At 36.9% G+C, this 20,011-nt stretch overlaps 1 protein-coding gene across 1 annotated transcript; it reads right to left on the bottom strand.

The window, feature by feature from the left end:
• Positions 1 to 1,167: 1,167 nt before the first annotated feature.
• LOC149567018 (aspartyl protease family protein 2-like) lies at positions 1,168 to 3,801 on the bottom strand. Its single transcript, XM_089820223.1, has one exon. It carries the CDS (start codon positions 3,086 to 3,088, stop codon positions 1,691 to 1,693), a length of 1,398 nt encoding a protein of 465 aa, XP_089676349.1. The 5' UTR covers positions 3,089 to 3,801; the 3' UTR covers positions 1,168 to 1,690.
• Between the last annotated feature and the right edge of the window lie 16,210 nt (positions 3,802 to 20,011).

Consider the following 20,011-nt stretch of genomic DNA (forward strand, 5'->3'; position numbering starts at 1 on the left):
TTGAAGTTCTAGATTTCCACCTTACTTCATTAGACAACAAAGATCGAACCACCTACTCAAGCTTCTGCTTAGAAACTGTGATTTTTGTCCAATTGTAACAAGACACTATTAAAAATATAGTAAAGAACATAATAAGGTTAAGCATTGATCTACATCATCCATTTTGATAGCATTGGATCTCAACTTATTTATTAGGATGCTGAAAGTATTCAAACTTTCCTTAATTCAAAATGCACAGCTTGATAATTAAACTAGCCTATATCTAATATTTGGTCTCCAAGAACCATTAATGTGGCCAATTAACTAACATGTTTTCCATTTTAAATTTTCATAATTCAAAATCCATTCTATTAAATTTTTCAATATACATTTGTCAATCTCAATTAATTGCACCTAAAAAAGATTGATTTCTATAGGTAACTCTCACTAAAATCCAAGGTTTTACCAAATCTCTAAATTAGAATCAAGAGTTGAACAAGCAATGATACTAAATGAAAGGAATGATAAAGCAATCTATCTTAATTTTAGTAGAGTTATTATGAGTTACAGAATATACTTCAACCTTATAGCAAAAACACAACAAACAATAGAACTATTTATAACATATATTACATTTGTTATAATGATACATAACAAGAATGAAGCATGTTTTATTCAAAAGTTTTCAATATGGAGAAGTTTTAGTTAGCAACACACGGACCACCTTCTTAGAGTAATAACTTACCTGCGCTCCAATTTCTAAAATAGACACTAGATTTATAATGAAAATTAAATGATCACTTATACTACTTAAATGCCTCAGTCTATGCACAACATAGGATAAAACAAAAACCACATCCCAAGAATAACATAATAACATTGTGTTGCTGAGAAATTGTCCCTCTAAAAAAATTGGCAGCTGTATACAGTATAAGCATCGTTTGCCAGCAATTTATTCAAAAGACTATACATTGCTAAGTAGTTATTGATTTACTGATGAAGTTGCCAAGTTCCTGAAATGCCACCGTAGATTATTTCTTATTTATTGTCTTCTAATTGATCTCTGAACATCCTAGCTATCAAGTGATATCATGTTCAAGGAGTTTGTTCCGCTGTAATTTATTTGATTTAATTAAGTACGGTGAATAAAACAGCTTAATCACTAAACAAATACGGGTAAATAAGATGTTACAATCTAAATCATAATTTTGAATAATGGAATAACGAATTGAAACATTTTGAACCCGGTATACTTAGCTACAGGTTCCCACTTTATAGCAGTTACAAAAACCATAGGATCCTTGTCCTGTATCACCTACATACTGCAATAAGTTTTCCGCGGTATGAATATTATATGAATTGAGTGTTAATAAGGCAGCTATATTAGGCCACAGACTAACCAGCAACCCTCATGGGTACATCAGTTCTCCTCGGGGAACAAAGAAATTTCAAAATAGCTCAAATTTGCACCTCTTTATGCTTAGATATTTAATAAGATTTGTGATGAATCAGACCTTGTCAATCTTTCTGAGTTCCACATACACATAAGTACAGATATAGTTAATTTCTTATCCACTATAAGTTTACCAGCTATAAGTAGTTAGCATCTAAAACTTTGCTGAGTACAATTAGCTTCCTTTGATTGCAAGCAACTTCTCGGAGTTTCCCTCACAACATCACTTGTCCTTCCTACAAAAGACCAGCGACTGTTTTAATTGCATTCTATTGAAGAAATCCCCAACCTTGCATTGGGTATGTCATAGACAAATTTATAGGTCTGCTGTTGGAAATTGCCTAACACAGAGCGTCCAGAGGAACTAGGAGCAAATGCAAAGCACATAACTCCCTCATCAGCAGGATAAAGTATATGCACAGGATTCAAATGAAGATCTGCATTATTTTGGAAGTGTAAGGTAATCAAAGGTATGTTTATCTCATAAATAGAAGAAACTTGGAAACAGGTATCAAAGGGCGAAACTGAGGAAGCTTTTTGCAATTTGGGCATGTTTTGGTTAAAGGTGTCCCTCAATTTACCATATATAGATTGCTCCAACCTAGAAATCACTGTGCCTGAATCAACCATAATGGCGGTAGATATGGCAAGTAGGTCATCACCAACACTAATATTTATCAATTTAATGAAATACTGAGAAGAGCTGGATCTGCTACCCACAAAAGGGGTAAACTGCACGTCATAGTCCAATGTAGCCGCTTCTCCAAAGTGTAAAAATCCAGAAGGCACAGAAGAAGACACACTAGGAAGGCAATATGAAAATACTTGCCCGAAGGCTGAGGAGGTCTGAGATGGGAATCCAATGGAGCTTTGACCCAAACCCAGCAACCCTGCAGCCCCACTAAACAACCCTCTATTGGCATGCCCACATCCAAATGCAAAATCTGGTACTGAAACAAGGCTTGTATCACTAGATCTCAGTGTTAAAATATCAAGGGAAAAGTCTCCTTTTGTCGTCGAATTGTCTCCATAGGAAACTCTATAATTGCAAGAGGAATTAAAGCATACCTTTGAAAACCTCTTGAGCTGCTGACATGTGGAGGAGTTGCAGGGCAGGGCCCTGTACGAGGTGGATGCCATGGGCTGGAACATAGCGTCCTGCTGCTTGTAATATTGAGGGCAAGGATCACACTGGATCCATGTAATGTCACTGCCCGTGTCAATTAGAACATACATTCCAGAAGAAGGGGTGCCAAATCCTACTCTGACAATGTAGTTCCCTGTACCAATGGTCTCCCCTGATGCAACCCAACTCTCCAGATCCCCACTTGAATCAACGGTATTAGCATTCTCCCTTGCAACATCGCTTGCAAGAATCCCATGAGCAACTTCAACCAATGACACATTGGCAGGCCTCTTTATTGGGGAACATGAGCCATAAACATGATGTATTTGAAATCTAAAATCGTTTCCCTGCCCTTGCTCAAAACCCACATTATTTAGCCCAATAGGGCAAGGATCAATAAGCCCTCTCCATTGCAAAAACTGCAGGTTGGTTACTGCAAAGCCCTTGCTGGATACCCCTTTAGTGAATTCTATCTGTACATAGATAAAACACAACACAAAACCGATTCCCAGCAACCTTTTGTCTGACATTTGTTAAACCTCTATTCACTGAAACAATTTCCCCGAATTGGAAATTTTCTACTAAAGATCCATACAACTACCCATTTAAGCCTAATGTGCTTAAACTTAAATGGTCCTTGTGTGGTCTGACCAACTGTTCCAGTTCAAAAGGTTTTTAAAAATAAACAAAATTCAACTTCACCCAATAGGAGGACATGTATACCACTATATTTACCAAAAAATGCTGCGTCGTAAATTGAAGCTAATTTAATGTTATGGGCAGAACCCACATGTAAACCTGCTCCTACTTACCTTGTGGGGCAGCCTTGTTACTTTGAGAAGCCAATCCAGTAGAATTAATGCTAAAAAGCACTGGTAAACAGATTTTTTCTCATCATTGCCAAAACGCCAACTTTCAGGGAAGTCCAAGCTTCAGATTACAGTTAGCACGTACTCCCTTAACTTCCAATTGGAACCGGCTACAAAGATGTCATCTGAGTTCGTTCTCGGCTCCCCGGGCCACGCTGAGTTTCGCTCCCTAGTGTAATTTCCAGTAAAACCTTGAAATTATACACCCGAGTAACAAATTTTGAAATAAATTTCCAATTGAAAACCTATAAACCTACAATTGGCTAGACAGAATCATAATTCATGACCAAACATTGAATCTTAGCTACAGACTAGGCAAACGACCTAGATACATCTAAGTGTGTGGAAACGACCTAGATGCACTTAAGTATGTGGAAATTGAGAGCTTAAAGCTAACCTTTCAGCTTTGTAGAACTCATAGATGCCAAATAGTCTAGAAGTGTCATTTTAAAACGTTTACCCGATTACCCGTCAATAAGACCCCCAAATAGTGGTTATAGTACTTTTGGCACAAACAGACCAATCAACAATTAAGAAAATTTTAAAAAGTTTTAAAAGCTAACGGCTATTGGTGTTCATGGTGATTTGTTTTGGCATGTTTGTGGGTAGGTACTAGGTTTTTTGGACGATAATTGGGGGGAGAGGTAACAGTTAACTGGTTGGAGTGAAAGGAAGCAATAATAAAGTTGTTAACATAGCCAGGAACTGCGTATTGGGCACTCACATGAGAATTCGCCTATACGATATCATAGCTAACTTACCCCATGTCCCCATGTGGTTGCTTAAGTGCAATTTGTGGTTAAGTTTAAGCAACTACAAAATTTAGAATCTATCGCTATTCTTTTGGAGCAGCCACTTCTTAGGTTGCGGTCCCATGGAAGGGGGCTTCTTTCAGCTTAAAAATTTTAACTCCTAAATTTAAGGTCCATGAGTTTGAGAGTGAAAATGGTATTAGATTTTAAAATTATTAATTAGCTTTGATGAAAAAATAAAGGAAGTATTGACATGTGGCAACAAATTCCCTAAGCTCAAGGGGCTATTTCCAACCCCACCCCATTTCCACCCCCTCAAATTGAACAAGCTAAAAATTGGAGCTCCTATTTAGTAGGAAAATATTCTAAATAAACCTCAAGCCCTACCCCTCCTTCCCCCAAAATTTTAAATTATCATGGGGTTACCCACTCCACAAAAATAGAGCCCAAGCCCCTTCCATGGGACCCTTGTCTTCATATTTAAAAATAAGCTTTGAAATAAATGGGGGACTAAAATAAGCAGCAGAAGTTGTTTGTTGAGAAAAATGACACATGGCTTCATAAGAAATTTCCCATTTTTTAGTGTATCTGATTTTTTCTCACTAAATTTATATACAAATTTTATTAAGCCTAACAGTTGCATAGGGACCTGCCCTTAAATACAACCTCCAAACTGCAACTCCCTGAGTATGTATGGGCATTAAATGCACAAATAAGGACATTGACTACATCAACCTTTGAATAAAATATATAGGTGCCTAGAATAGCACTGTCTAAAAATGCATTGGTTAGACAATTTATTTACCATTATGGTATCTTAAGTGAATTAGGAGGAAAATTTGGTCTATTATTTTGCTTATATATTTTTGTAACTAATAAGGGTGGTTAGACGATTTAACCATGCTTTGTTATAATAAACTTTATCTTAAAACTTATTAGAAAAATTAAATCATAATCTTAACCATAACCTTAATCCTACATGAGTTCATAACCTAATTTGTAAATACAACCCTAACTCTAATCATGAATAAACCTAAACTTATATCCTAATTCTAATAGTAATAAAGACCCTAAATTTAACCATAAACTAACCATGTTCTTAAATATAATCTCAAATGTAAGCTTAATCCTAACCATAATCAAACTTTTAACCTCAACCATACAATAATAACCATGATGTAACCTCTTAGTCTAACTAAATCATATTGACATCCCTAACCTTAATCGTAATTATATCTCTAACCCTAACATAAATATCAAACCCTAATTCTAAACAAATTCATAACACAAACTCTAAACCCATGATGTAAATTTATGAACTCTTTTGTTAACCCTAAACAAAGTTTTAAACTATAATGAAAATCCTAACCTTAACCATAATTACAACCACAACATAAATCTTAAACCTATTTCTCATAACCCTAACAATAAGAGTAATGATGGCATAAAGGTCAACCTTAACTATGATCCTAACCATAAACACTAAAACATAATCATACTCCTAACCATGAACTATCACCATGAACCATGATACTAACCATTATGCAGATCATTGTTAATTATTTAATAAATTTAATTAAATTCTAAAATAAATAATAAACTAATAAAATTGATAAGCATATAAAAATTATAAGTTAGATTCATTTGATTAACTTTATTTATTATTTATATAAATAATTGAATTAATTTGTCCATTAAGTAAAATCTCAAATAAAAAATTACAAATTCATTTTTAAAAATAATTATATTTACAGCTTTAATTACCAAATTTACTATTAACTTCTCCTTTAATTTTTTCACAACATCAATAACAATTTATTTTGATATCTAAACATAATTTATGCAAGGCATACTACCCCACTTATTGTTGTTTATATTCTAATCAAATTTTGTTGATGTTTGGTAGCTTTTGTCGGATAAACTTATATATAAATTATATATGAGATATAATTTATATATAAGTTTATTGTTATGTGAGAGAAATTGATATATATATATATATATATATATATATATATAGCTAATGAATAGACACCTCCCACATGTCCCATTCATGGGACATGTCTCTTCATGGCTTGTTCTCAATTTAAATAAAAGGTTGTTGCCATTTGGAAAGCACATACCAACGACAATAGCAATGCTTAATACATTTACAGCAATCCTTAAATAAACCAACATGATATCAAAGCCAGACTATTAATAACATAGAGTTCTACAAAAGTAGTTCCAAGTTTTCTAATGCTGGTTTGAAATAATGATAGGTAATATAAAAAATATAATAGGAAGTGGACTTATTTTCTTTACACATTTTATGCGAAGTACTCGAATCTTTTGTCGTTTTAGAGCATTTTAAACATATTTGGTACAATATGGTATGTTATATTGAACAATGTAAGCTTTGCTACAACATGGTCTGATGAATGGGAGTTTCCTAGCTTGATTGAGGATGAATCCATTTCAATAACATAAGCATTTGTGTGTTTAAGTGCATCTAAAATCTAGCTCATACTTGATACAACTTGCAAAGGATTTTTAGCGCATCTTGTAAAGCAATTTGATTCCAATGTTTGCAAGAATTCAAAATTGTAGACAATTGAATGTGAAGGGCAATTTTGTAGAATCAATGTCAGTTGCATCATTAGAAGTTGTGTTTTAGTGCAGAAAGTTTTAAAAGTAATTCATTTCTTGATCTTAGATATGAACAACTAGTGTCTACAAAACATTCACATCAATGAATAATAAGGATATCACTATTTGCTAAGAACGATATTGGGTCAAGGATGACTGTGCTTAATATCATGTGAGAATGTTATGATCAGGTTAAACATATAATATAGAACAAAACAATAGAGAGACATGTCCCTCTGAGTATCCGATAATTGTCTATTTAATATGACTTAATGATTATGTTACCCAACCGATGGCACAACTACATTCTAAATTTAGATAAGATAAGATAATTTTATTAATGTCCAACAAAAGACCACAATGTGGGTCTATGGGACTGGAAGCTAACACCAAGAAGAAAGCTGAAAAACGGAGCACCAAATGGTGTCTAAAAAAGAACAAGTACAACAAAAGAAGAAGAAAGGAAAAGACATCATAAAAAAGATTAGGTATCTGTCCTCATCTAGAAAAAGTCCAACAATGATTGATCTGTGCAGCTACCAGAGGCCATGTGATGAAGTTGATTGCTACGATAGGAGTTTCGTTGGTGAAGAGATCACCTGTGGGGTCTCACAGATCTAGAATGACCTGTGTTAGGGAAATTGTATGGTCGCTTCACACCCTGAGACGAAGCTAAGGGTGAGAAGAGGGGCATAATAAGTTGTGTTTGGGTCTGATGCCTAGGAAATGATAGCTATAAAGTATGGTCATGAAGTTGTAAGGACTCACGGAGATAGATCGCAATGCAATGCTAATTTGTGTACCTATAAAAAATCTAAGACGAATCTGCAATCTCTAAATAGACAATAAAATCTCCCTTTAATCTCGTAGTATATAGGGCATCTGAAAAGGAAATGGATCTCAGATTCTTCCTCCACTAAGGTACAAAGTCTACACACCCGATCCTCTCTAGCAATATGGTGATCAACTTGGATCTGGAGTTTGTGCTAGCCCATCTTGAAGGAGCCAAGGGAGATACGCAGGCCGTGTGTCCAGTACCTGTGTAAGTAATCAAGGCGTAAAATAATCTCATACCGAATATCTAAGAAGTGCTTGGCGTAGAAAGCCATCCTTGGATGTAGTCCCCCTAGAGGATCCACCTAGGTCCATATGATATACTGCCTATAAATGTCAAGTTTGACATGCCCGTTCAACTCCTACCGAGAGGGGAGTAGATGAGCAAGAGCGTCCAATGAGAACTAGTAGGGATGGAAATAGTCAATGTCGATCCCAACTGAACTCAACAAGACAATAGCCTAAGCATACCAACAATGGGCTCTAGTGGCTGGATCGGAGTCTGTAATAGCAACTGAGGAGTAGTAGGCTAAGGGTATCTATGTTGGCCTTCAGGTGAGTCTGCAAAGCCATGAAGACGGTGGAGAAACCAGATCAGGTCAAAAATGATTGCAAGCCTAAATGGGTGAGCTCCAAACTCAACCAAAATAATATTGTGAGGGGTAGATCTATGACATCTGATAATCCAACGGAGGAGCATAGTTTGGGTATGCTCCATCATGGCCCAATCCAAATCTAAAAAGGAAGGACTCAAACCATTGAACCATAGAGCACTCTGGGTCTTACAAAGGAATCCAAAAGGGATAGCTTAGACGATGTATCCTGAAAGTGGTGTCTAAAGCACTATTTCTTGAGCATGGCAAGGGAACCCAACCCTTTATTAATCTAAGGTTGAATGGTTGGTCTCAAGCTAAAATGAGATCCAGAAAACTTAACCCTAAGGTATGTGTAAGATGATGTAATCTCAACTTCCTGACCCTAGAAGTGAAAATGGAGATGTGAGGTCTTCAGACCATTGAAGACCATAACACAAGTCTTCTCAAGGTTCATGACCAACTGTCTTATGTCGCAAAAAGATGCAAGTCTACCAAAAGCCTCTGAAGATCCTCAAGAGAAGAGGCAAGAAGAACCACCTCATCAACAAAGAGAAGGATGGAGATCTATACCTGGTGTAGATGACAACCATCATCCAGAAGCGAGGATTCACTAAGAAAGGCCTCAGGCTCATCAATGTAGATCCCAAACAAGGTGGACAAGAGGGGGCAACCCTACTTCACCAAATGGTGCTCTGGATAGGGTCGGAGAGGCCCTCTATGGTCCTGAGTCTACCAATCACTGTCTCATATAACCTAATGATAGTTGTCAGTAAGATCTCAAAAATATCAATATCTCTCAATCTTTGAAAAAAGGCCGCTCTAGGGACAGATTCAAAAGCCTTACGAAAATCCACAAAATAGCAGTAGACTTTCTTCAAGTGGTGTTGAGCCTCCTCGATAATAGCTTGTAGTGTAAAGATATGATCCATGGTCTGGTAGTCTGCCTTGAATACTGCTTGACTCTTAGCCCTACAATTCTTCCTATCAAGCTCACTAGATAAAATAGTATTCAATGTTGTAGCATAAAGTTTGGTAAATGTATGCCCAATCATGGTGGTCCTATAGTTTTCGAGATAGGAGGCCAACCCAAACTTATGGATCAGGTGAACAACGTGTCTTGACCATGAGTCTGCAAAACCAAAACAAACCACTCTATTAAAGAGTGTAGAGAGATAAGGGCCCAGGATTATGGTACCGAGCTTGAAGAGCTCAGCTTGAAAACCCTCCTCATCAACCACCCTGTTGCATCTCATAAGTTTGATGGCCTCGTAAATGTTGGAGGTGGAGAATAAGTGACAATGGGGGAGTGGGTTGGGAAGGGGAGAGAGCTAACCCAAGATTTCATACAACGTGGAGACATGGGAGGCAAGGAGGCAAAGGTTGGGGTGGACTGGGGTTGGCTAGACCAGGGGAACATGATACGCAAAAACAACTTGGGATATTGAATAAGCGTGTCACGAAGGGATCTGTCCTGTGAAGCAATAAATAATCATTTCTTATGGCGAAGAAAGCATTTGTAAGAGTTGTAAATTGGTGAAAGTGAGGGAATGAGTATCAAAAGCCAAGTGCAAGGAGCGGTGGAAAGTTTTACAAGCATCATTAAACCACTGGTTCATGGGACAAGTGTTATGTCCAACAAATCTGGGAGTGTTGGGAATGGAGCGGTGGGGGATAGAGAGGAGGAGTCAACTCCCAAATTGCGGTAGCTAGTGAGTGAAACATGGTGGATACCTGATTGTGATCCGTGAAGCTAGTAGGGCAAAGGAATCTTCTCAAATGAAAAATGAAGAGGTCTTAATCACTATCCTCAAAATAGAAACAAGTATGGAGGTGGATATGGGTAGGGTGACTAGAGGTGGGTGGTAGAGGGTGGGAAGAAACACGAACCGAAAGGCTAAGGAGGGCATGATCAGCCAAGGGAAGACAGAAGATAGTAAAGTTTTGGATGGAGAGGAGGAAAGAAGAAACAATGAGGATATAATCAACCATGCTTGCACCCCCACTATAAGGCCAACACGTAAAAAGCTTAGAACCCGAAAAGCAAGAGAGGCCATTCAAATACACCAAGTCGGAGGACTCACAGAGTTGGAGGAGGTGGCAACCATAGCAAGTTAGAGGTCCACTCTGATCCTCGGACAAATGCTTCAAAGCCCCATACTAGTAGGATCCCTCTTAGTAGTACAAATCAAGTTGGACCCATGGTCATACTAGGGGTCTGGAGATCTTTAGTCCGTGCATTAAAATCACCTAAGATTACGATGTCACTCATAGCCCCAAACTTGGAGCTGCTCTGGAATAGGTCTGTAAAAGGGTTCCCATCCTCAATACTATCACAAGGTGAGGAAGTCAACGGAAAGTAACATACGGCAATAAAGATATCAATCTGATAGCAACTGGTGCCTCCAACCGGGATCCACATAAATATGGCATGAGTGTCAGAAAGAACCAATGTGGTAGTACTAAATAAATCATCTATAATCAAACAAGGAACCCCACCAGAACCATGCACACCACCTGAAGCAAAAACCTCCTGTCTGCAAACTGAAAGCCATTGATACCTTATGTAACTTGGAAGGAGCCGAGCAAGACTCTCGTGAGTCTTGGTAACAACCAACAAATCAACATACCCAACTGCATCATGAAGTAAGACTGGCAAAGACCACAAGGAGCCATTGCCATTCCAATAGTTGACAAGCAAAGAGCCAATGAAGGGCTTAGACTTGCCCAATTTTTGGTGCTCAGACCATCATTTGGCTTGGGTATGTTTCATATCCCAACCTTTGGGAGGTGAGTCACGAATAACTGCTTTTAGATTCCTTGTTACTGCCCATTTTTTGTTACTCCTTTCTTCTACCACAAGACTCCTAGAGTGCTTTAGTTCAGCTATTTATGATTTTGTGAGGTCCTCATCAAGAAATATCTTTGTGGAAGAAGGAAGAGCTTCTTCTTTGCCTTAAGAGCTTGTAGTCAATCAGCCAATGAGAGAAACCTAAGAAAAAGAGTACCATCGTGTCCAAACCATGCTCTATTTAATGTAATACTAGAAATACCCAGTTGCTCGCTGAGAAATGAGTAGCTTGTGGGGAGAGGATCAATGGAGGACGAAGGAAGATCTCTAACCTGAAGGTTGAGTTCCCTGAAGCGCCTAACTTGGTCTTCTGCCAACTTCTCTTGGACAATTTTTTTGTCCTTTAGTAGAGGCGTAGTGCTAGAATTCTGCAAGTGGAGGCTCGAGATTTAATTTTCTATTTTGTTTCAGTCAAGAGAGATGTTTATTTATAAACAAGCTCGGTCTGCTTGTCCTTGAGGTCTCCAATATCCCCAAAGTCTTCAATAATGGAGCTGATACCTTTTGCAATGCTTGTTGTTTGTGTGGTAAAAGTTTCAGAGAGGTCTTGGATGCGTGAAGAGTTAGTCACAACCTGTTGGTTTAAGTCATTTAATGATTCAAATAGGGAGTGAATAGTGTCCTAGACAATTTGGTTCACTGATTCGAACTTTTGCAACTATAGTAAGAGACCTTGGGAAACTATCAAGAGAGAAAGAGTTGTGACTTTCAGAGCTGCATTATCCTTCTCTGATAATGTCAAGCGGTCAACTATCTATTGTAATGTTGTTGGATTAGGTGGGGGGTTGATGATTCAAAACAATACTAAGTAGTATATGAATAAACAATACTAAGTTGTATTTGAATAAACCAAAGCAGATATGATACCAGACATTTTGTCAAATAGTTCTCATGCAATTTGGTCTTGATATTAGGGTACCGTGGATAATCTGCTTGCAGAGGTATATTGTCAAACACTCAGTCTGGTGTACCGGCACCCCATAGTATAATAGCATCTGATCAGTGATTAAGAAACTAAACATGACTTAGTTCACCAACAGATACGATGCTAACAAATGTTATGAGTATGGTTATTTAAGAAGAACAAATGTCATATATCTAAGTCAGCAAATAACTAATGGTGAAATTAGTAAGTGAAATAAAAGAAAGGGACCACAAAAATAAGTCCAAGTAAAAGTACTTACGTCAATTTAATAAACATCAAATCAAGTGTGGAGTGTAAAGAGCAATATATAAACATCTCTACATCTTTGAAAAGATACCCCATATGGATACCATCAAAGTAGGGGTAGGGACCACTATTCATACATTTATGTGGTAATGTCACCCGCTAGATGGGGAGTTAGTATAATATATGAGAGAGATCTCAAGCAACGAAGATGTAAGGACATAAAGGATAACATTGGAAAGAAATGACATTGGCCACCCATTATAAGTAATAAAAAAATATAAGAAGGTGAGAATACAAGTAGTCTAATTTAAGGGATAGGACTATAAAGGGGGTAAAGGCATCCTGCATTGACCCATTAAGGTATATATAAAGATATGGTTTTAGGCATTTTATTATATATCATATGAGATATTATAGTTGAGAATATATACGCTCAATAACATATAATGTGTTTTGTATAGAATATTGTGATATATATATAAGTTCATTCAAAAATGACATTTGATGATTTGATTCATTATGAGAGTATAAAAGGTAAAGGTGAAGTTTAGTATTATATTATGATTAAAATTAAGTATTATGTTATCTTAATTCTATTATTGAAAATATAAAATAAAAAGTTATCTTACAATTATTTATGTTATATTGTTAGTAATAGGCATGAGTTAAATTACTAACATCTTGATTAAACTCAACATTCTATAAGAGTTATTTGCCTTGATCTTCTCCGAGAATGTTGTTGTAGGAAAAGGGAAATTGATTTCAGTGTCAAAGGGAGTTCGACACTTCTTCAAAGGTAAAGGAGCTCAAAAGATTGATATTCAGAGGAAGTCTAATACATTCATCTAAAGGAGCAAATAGAGGATATGGTTCAATCAACCTTCGGCGATCTCTATCGTATTGATTCAGAGGGAGTAAACCATGTTGAGATGGATTCTCCAATGATCAATAAATTGTAGCAGTCAAGAGGATTGTGATTCATGAATATACATCATGACTGTGATTTTAATGGGCCTACCCCTCTATGTACATCATGAAGAAGTGATTACTTCCAAATGATGTCACTTGTATTTGAAGAAGTTATTGAAAGCTGACAATCTTAGAATAACTTGATTTTCTATTATGATGGATATCTTACAATGTCCATGCAGATCATGATAGATTAATACCTTGCATGGTGGATGTTTATATAGTAAACATTATGGGAATGTGTGTGCACATACCTTATAAACATTTTTTGAGTATATGGTGAATGTTATGCAAATTGATGTTCTAGAAGCCATTACACAAAGTACGTGGTGAATATCATATAACTTGATGTTCTAGAGGCCATTACTCATAGTACTTGGTGAATATCTTGCATCTTAACATTCTGAAGACTGATACTCATGATGTCAAAATGTTAGATATCTTCTTATCAAAGATATCCTTAATCTTGTTGACTTGATATTACTTTGAGGTAATACATGTGTTTATCCTCCCTAACTAAGAGGGAGTGTTAATGTTTGGGAGCTTCTGTTGAATAAACGTATATATATATATATATATATATATATAAGAATGATTGATTTTTTATCATATTAATTATCTAACTAATGAATAGACATGTCACATTTCATGGCTTGTTCTCAATTTAAATAAAAGGTTGCTGCCATTTGGAAAACACATACCAAAGACAATGGCAGTGCTTAGTACATTTTAAAAATCAATAAATTTAGAGTCACTTACTAATTAAAACAAAACTAGACAATGAAGGTTCCTGGATTCAAACTCTAGACTATAAAGGAATTCTTTTCCGTTGTAGGGTCTGCTCCGGGACTAGACATATTGTTGCATACTATCCTACGGAATTGAGGAAATCAAAGAAAAGACCTTGGTGGTTTGGGGATTTTGTTCAGCGTTAATCTGTCCTTAAAGACTCTGCTCCTATGGATTCCTCTGCGTTTGTGATGCAGGAGCATCTTGGGTTTGCTTGCACTCCTACATGTTTGGAGGGATTTTGGTTAAGTGTTATGGAGCTTGGCAAATACTGGTGTTTGGCATACACTAGGAGCTTGGTATGGTCTTTGGTTGCTCGGCATGGTCTGGGGACTCGACATGGTCTTTAGTTGCTCAGCATGGTCTGGAAACTCGGCATGGTCTGGGGACTTGACATGGTCTTTGGTTGCTCAGCATGGTCTATGGACTCGGCATGGTCTTTGGTTGCTCAGCATAGTCTATGGAGCTCGGCCTTGCTTAGGAATTTGGTGCTTGTTGCAGGCCATGTAACTAATTTTTCACAATGATTTAGAGGATGCAAATTTTAGGGATTCAAGAGGGCCTAGAGTACTAACTACGGTTCGAAGTGTGAGTTCTAATTCATTTGGAGCTAGGAGATATCGCGATTTTACTCAAATATTGATTTTGGGCATTTAATTGTTGTTGCAAGCCAACTTGTGGCATTTAATTTATGTATTGTTATTTAATTTGTGTTCTAGGCCGACTTGTGGCTTAGATTGGTACAAGTAGAGGTTGTGGGGAAGTCTTTGGTCGTTATTCATCCATCTGGAAGAAGAGGAGGTGGTAGAGGAGCAAATTTTGAGAAGGGCTAGTAGTTACGGCTTGGAAAACAAGTAGATTGCTTGGTGGGCTTGCGAGCATGAGTTTAGATCTTCCTTGGAAGTTTCTACCAGAGTGTGATCTGGACTAGCTTAGGTTTGGATTGGATCTTGAGGGATCTTGCAGAACTGTTATTGTAATTGCTATTGTATTTGGCCATAACCGAGAAGGCCTTACAACCTAGCACATTGTATGTAACAGTTATTTTATAAATAAAGAGTTGCGATTTGGTATTAGATCTTGCATTGTTACTTATTTCTTTTGTATTTTTGTTGCATGGTTATTTGTTGGGGGCTAGGACATCTCCTTTGGGGATTCTCCTTCATTGCGCTGCATCAGATGGTATCAGAGCAAAGGTTATTCCTAAATGTGTTGACAGATTGTCAAAGCAGAGGTAGTTTACACCGGGACTTGCAGAGAAAGTTGATCTTTTGGCTGATTGATCTTCTGGATTAGTCAATATGTTGCTTAACGTTTGCTAAATTTTGGAAGATGCCTCCAAAAAGATTGGATCCTAAGGAAATTGATGATCTTAGTGATGTTGTAGAAGAAAGGATCTTAAAGAAGGTTAAAACAAATTTCAGATCTGAAATGGAGGAGGTTAGAGTAGAGTTCAAATCTCAGATAGCATTGATGAAGAGTGACATGATTGTTGAAATTGTGTTTTAGGTGGTGTACCTAGGCATGTGGGTATTGAGGGTAGTTATGAGGAAGTTGTTGAAGACTTTGAAATTGCTAGATCTAGTGGTGAGGACAAAACTGATCATGTGGAGAGACCTATCGGAACTAGGGCTGGTCAGTTTGCTAGACCTGGATCTCAATTGAAGTTGAAGCATAAGATGGAGGTTTCTAATTTCTCAGGTACTTTGAATCCTGAAGACCTGATTGATTGGATTGGTGAATTAGAAGACTACTTTGAGATTGAGGATATTGAGGATCCACTCAGAGTAAGGTTGGCACAAACTAAGTTGAAAGGACATGCTGCTCTTTGGTGGAAAGAATTGCAAAGAGATAGAGAAGAGGAAGGTGAAATGAAGATCACTAGGTGGAGATTGATGGTGACTAAGTTGAAGGATAAGTTCATTCCTGTTGATTATGAACTTGAGTTGTTTAAAAGATTGTATAATCTAAAGCAGAAAGATATGTCTGCGAAAGATTATACAGAGGAGTTGTACAAGTTGACTATTCAGTCTGGTCATAGAGAATTGTCAAAGGAAATGGTACCTCAGTACATTAATGGTTTGAGATTCAATATTCAAGATGAGGTTGGTATGCTAAATATTTCTTCAGTTGAGGATGCTTATCAATATGCTTTGAGAGCAGAGGATAACCTAAAGAGGAAGAATTAAGGTAGTTTCCGAGGGAAGGAGAAGCAGGATAGTTCAGCACAGACTAAACCAAAAGCAAAAGGTGAACCAAAACCTGTTGAATAGAAAAGAAGGACAGGTGGAGGTGGATTCAAAGGTAATTGTTTCAAGTGTGGTCAAGAAGGGCATAGATCTTCTGAATGTCCAATTGGTAGGACAATTGTTGTTGTGAATGAGGTTGCAGTCCAAGATAGTTAGCCTGAGCAAGGAGAAAGTTTGCTGGCTTGGCGAGTACTGGTTAGTGAGAGGACATAAAATTCTTGTCAGAGGACTAGTTTGTTCAAAACTCATTGTAAGTCTGGTGGTAAAGTCTGCAAAGTGATTTTGGATGGTGGTAGTATTGATAACCTTGTTGCTGAAGAGATGGTTTTGAAACTTGGTTTGAAGAGAATGAGACATCCTTATCCTTATAGAATTGGTTGGCTGCAAGGTGAGCATGCTTTGGAAGTGAGGGAGCAATGCCTTGTTGATTTCCAGATTGAGCAATATAAAGATCAAGTGTTGTGTGATATTGTGAATATGAACAGTTGTCATGTGTTGCTTGGTAGACCTTGGCAGTATAATTGTAGGGTTGTGTATGATTGTGTCAAGAATATGTTTACTATTGAGAAAGGTGGTAGGAAGTTTTTCTTGATTCCTGTGCAGAATAAAGAGCTCAGTAGGAGGAACCTAAGTATTGGCAGCTGAGTTGAGTTGGCATATTTTGAGAAGGATGGAGATCAACATGGAAAGAAAACGTATGGAACACCTGTGGTGGATGTGAAGAAGAAGAAAGACAAGGGAAAGAGTGTACAAGTTGAAGACTCAGAGGATATGTATGTGAAGAACCAGTTTGGGATTTATGTGTTGAATCCCATAAGATGTTCTTCCAATTACTAGAACATCTTTTCCTGATGCAGAAGCATCTTAGGGTTTCTTGCAACCCTGCATGTTTGGAGGGATTTTGGTTAAGTGTTATGGAGCTTGGCAGATATTGGTGTTTGGCACACACTAGGAGCTCGGTATGATCTTTGGTTGCTCGGCATGGTCTGGGGACTCAGCATCATCTTTAGTTGCTTAGCATGGTCTGGGGACTCGGCATGGTGTTTGGTTGCTCGGCATGGTCTTTGGTTGCTCGGCATGGTTTGGAGACTCAACATGGTCTTTGGTTTCTCAGCATGGTCTATGGACTCGACATGGTCTTTGGTTGCTCGGCATAGTTTATGGAGCTCGGCCTTGCTTAGGAATTTGGTGCTTGTTGCAAGCTATGTAACAAATTTTGCACAATGAGTTAGAGGATGCAAATTTCAAGGATTGAAGAGGGCCTAGAGTACTAACTATGGTTCAAAGCGCAAGTTCTAATTCATTTGTAGCTAGGAGATATCGTGATTTTACTCAGACATCAATTTTGGGCATTTAATTGTTGTTGCAGGCCAACTTGTAGCATTTAATTTATGTATTGGTATTTAATTTGTGTTCTAGGCTGACTTGTGGCTTGGATTGGTATAAGTAGGGTTTGTGGGGAAGTCTCTGGTCATTATTCATCCATCTGGGATAAGAGGAGGTGGTAGAGGAGCAAATTTTGAGAAGGGCTAGTAGTTGCAACTTGGAAAACAAGGAGATTGCTTGGTGGGCTTGCAAGCACGAGTTTAAATCTTCCTTGGAGGTTTTAACTAGAGTGTGATCTGGACTAGCTTGGGTTTGGATTGGATGTTGAGGGATCTTGCAGAACTATTATTGTAATTGCTATTGTATTTGGCCATAACCAGGAAGGCCTTATAGCCCTGCACATTGCATGTAACAGTTATTTTATAAATAAAGAGTTGTGATTTGGTATCAAATCTTGCATTGTTACTTCTTTCTTTTGTATTTCCGTTGCATGGTTATTTGTTGGGGGCTAGGACATCTCCTTTCGAGATTCTCCTGCCTTGCATTGCATCAGTTTGTGATTGCTAATGGTGATGGTGGCTCTGCCCTGTCTAACCTGGCTATTGATCCTTTGTTGGATGTGGTTGTCACAGTTTCCCCTCCCTCTGCGGGTCGAGTTCCAATGGGCAATTTATCTGGTGAGGTTTTTCTTGTTTCTCCGATTGGGCATGTCAATGCTTTGGTTTGGAAGAAGGCTTCTCTAGTAGTGGAAGGTTGGACAAAGGTTAAAGGGAAAAAATACAAATGTACCCAACTGTTCTCTAATCAACTTCTTAGATCTCACTCCTTTGGTAGTAAAGGGTCCTAAAGGATTTTATTGAGTATTATGTGGTAGCAGAAGTGTATTGTGATATCTATGAGGCCACCCTGGTCACCTTATCTTGGTTGGTGACCTATTTCACCTTTGGTCTCTTGTATCTTTTGGTCGGGCTCCAATGAAAATATTTTGATGTGTAAATGGTTTGAGGCTCCCTTCAAAACCTATTTTACTTAATCAAAAACAAAACTAGAATTTAAAATAAATTAATTATCCAAACCATGAAAAATATTTATAATTGTATCTAAGTTATTTTATATAAATTGAAAATTTGTCTTTAAAATTGATTTTATAATATTATTAGACTATACAAAATATATGAAATAAATAAATATAAAATGTTGTCATACATTGTATAATATAATTTATAGAAAGTCAATTTATTAAAGACCATTGAAAAGTGTGTAACTAAATCGCACTAAACTTAAGAATCTAGACACATATGAACCATCAATTATCAACAAAAGTAGAAAAGTTACATGTTGGCCAGTGGATTTTGCGATATTTTCATTGTTCTTTAAAATATGATATTAATGAGGAGCAAATATAAGGTGATGATCTTAAAAAAGAAACTTTCAAAGGATAATTTACAACACAATCATTAAACTACAACAAGAGTGGGTAGACAATTCACCCACCATTTGGGAAAAGGATGGAAATATGAGGAAGAATTACCTTTCCTATGTTGTCTAACAATAGACCAAACAATATTATCATTAGGATTCCCTCCACACAGAGCAATAGGTGAGCAAATCCTCTTTGTGAGATTGTTAATAAAAGAGGCAAAGTGTTGGCAAAGGCTCACATGGCCTAAGGGGGTCATTATCTTTTTCCTTTTTACTAAGGATATTTGAACTCAATACCATCTAGGCATCTACAACATGGCTAGGTCATTACACCAAATGCCTCTTGTAATTTAAAATTATTCTATAGTCATATGAGATAAATTGAAACCATAGAGTACATAAAAGTAAGTTTGTTTTTTTGTGCAATATCTTATAAAAAGTTCAATTTATTCAATGATTTATTAGATTCAATTTAAAATATCAAAAAAAATTGATGTTTTAATAAACATGAGTTGTTGTAGCTGGTGACAAAAAGGATCCTTGTGGTAAGGTACCATCCATTGAGAAGACATTGGATGTGAGACCACCACAATGCACCCACCGATAATGTGTTATTTGTCATCATTAAACTTGAAATTTTGACCCACAAATAAAAGTGTAAAAAATGATATCTATATATATATGACTGACGTATCATAATAATTAGTAGATTTATAACTAATCATGGATTTGTAAGTTGTGGACTCAGAAATAGTGGCAAATTCATCGCCAAGAAGGCATCTTGTCAAGAGCTAAAGAATAACAAGCATATGTGTGTCAATAGCTTGCAATCCTAATAGTTGATATGTTTGTTGTTTATTATTTATTATTTATTATTTATTATCTCTAGGCTCTAATGTAAAAGGTTGTCCCACTTTAAAATGGTTGTATTGGTTGATGTGGCAATAAAATGGATGAAAAACAAAAGCTTTCACAACAAACATATGCACACTAATACCAA

The sequence above is a fragment of the Cupressus sempervirens genome, chromosome 3 (genome assembly GCF_028749045.1).
Source record: "Cupressus sempervirens isolate cs-2001-9-10 chromosome 3, ASM2874904v1, whole genome shotgun sequence".
Classification (NCBI taxonomy): domain Eukaryota; kingdom Viridiplantae; phylum Streptophyta; class Pinopsida; order Cupressales; family Cupressaceae; genus Cupressus; species Cupressus sempervirens.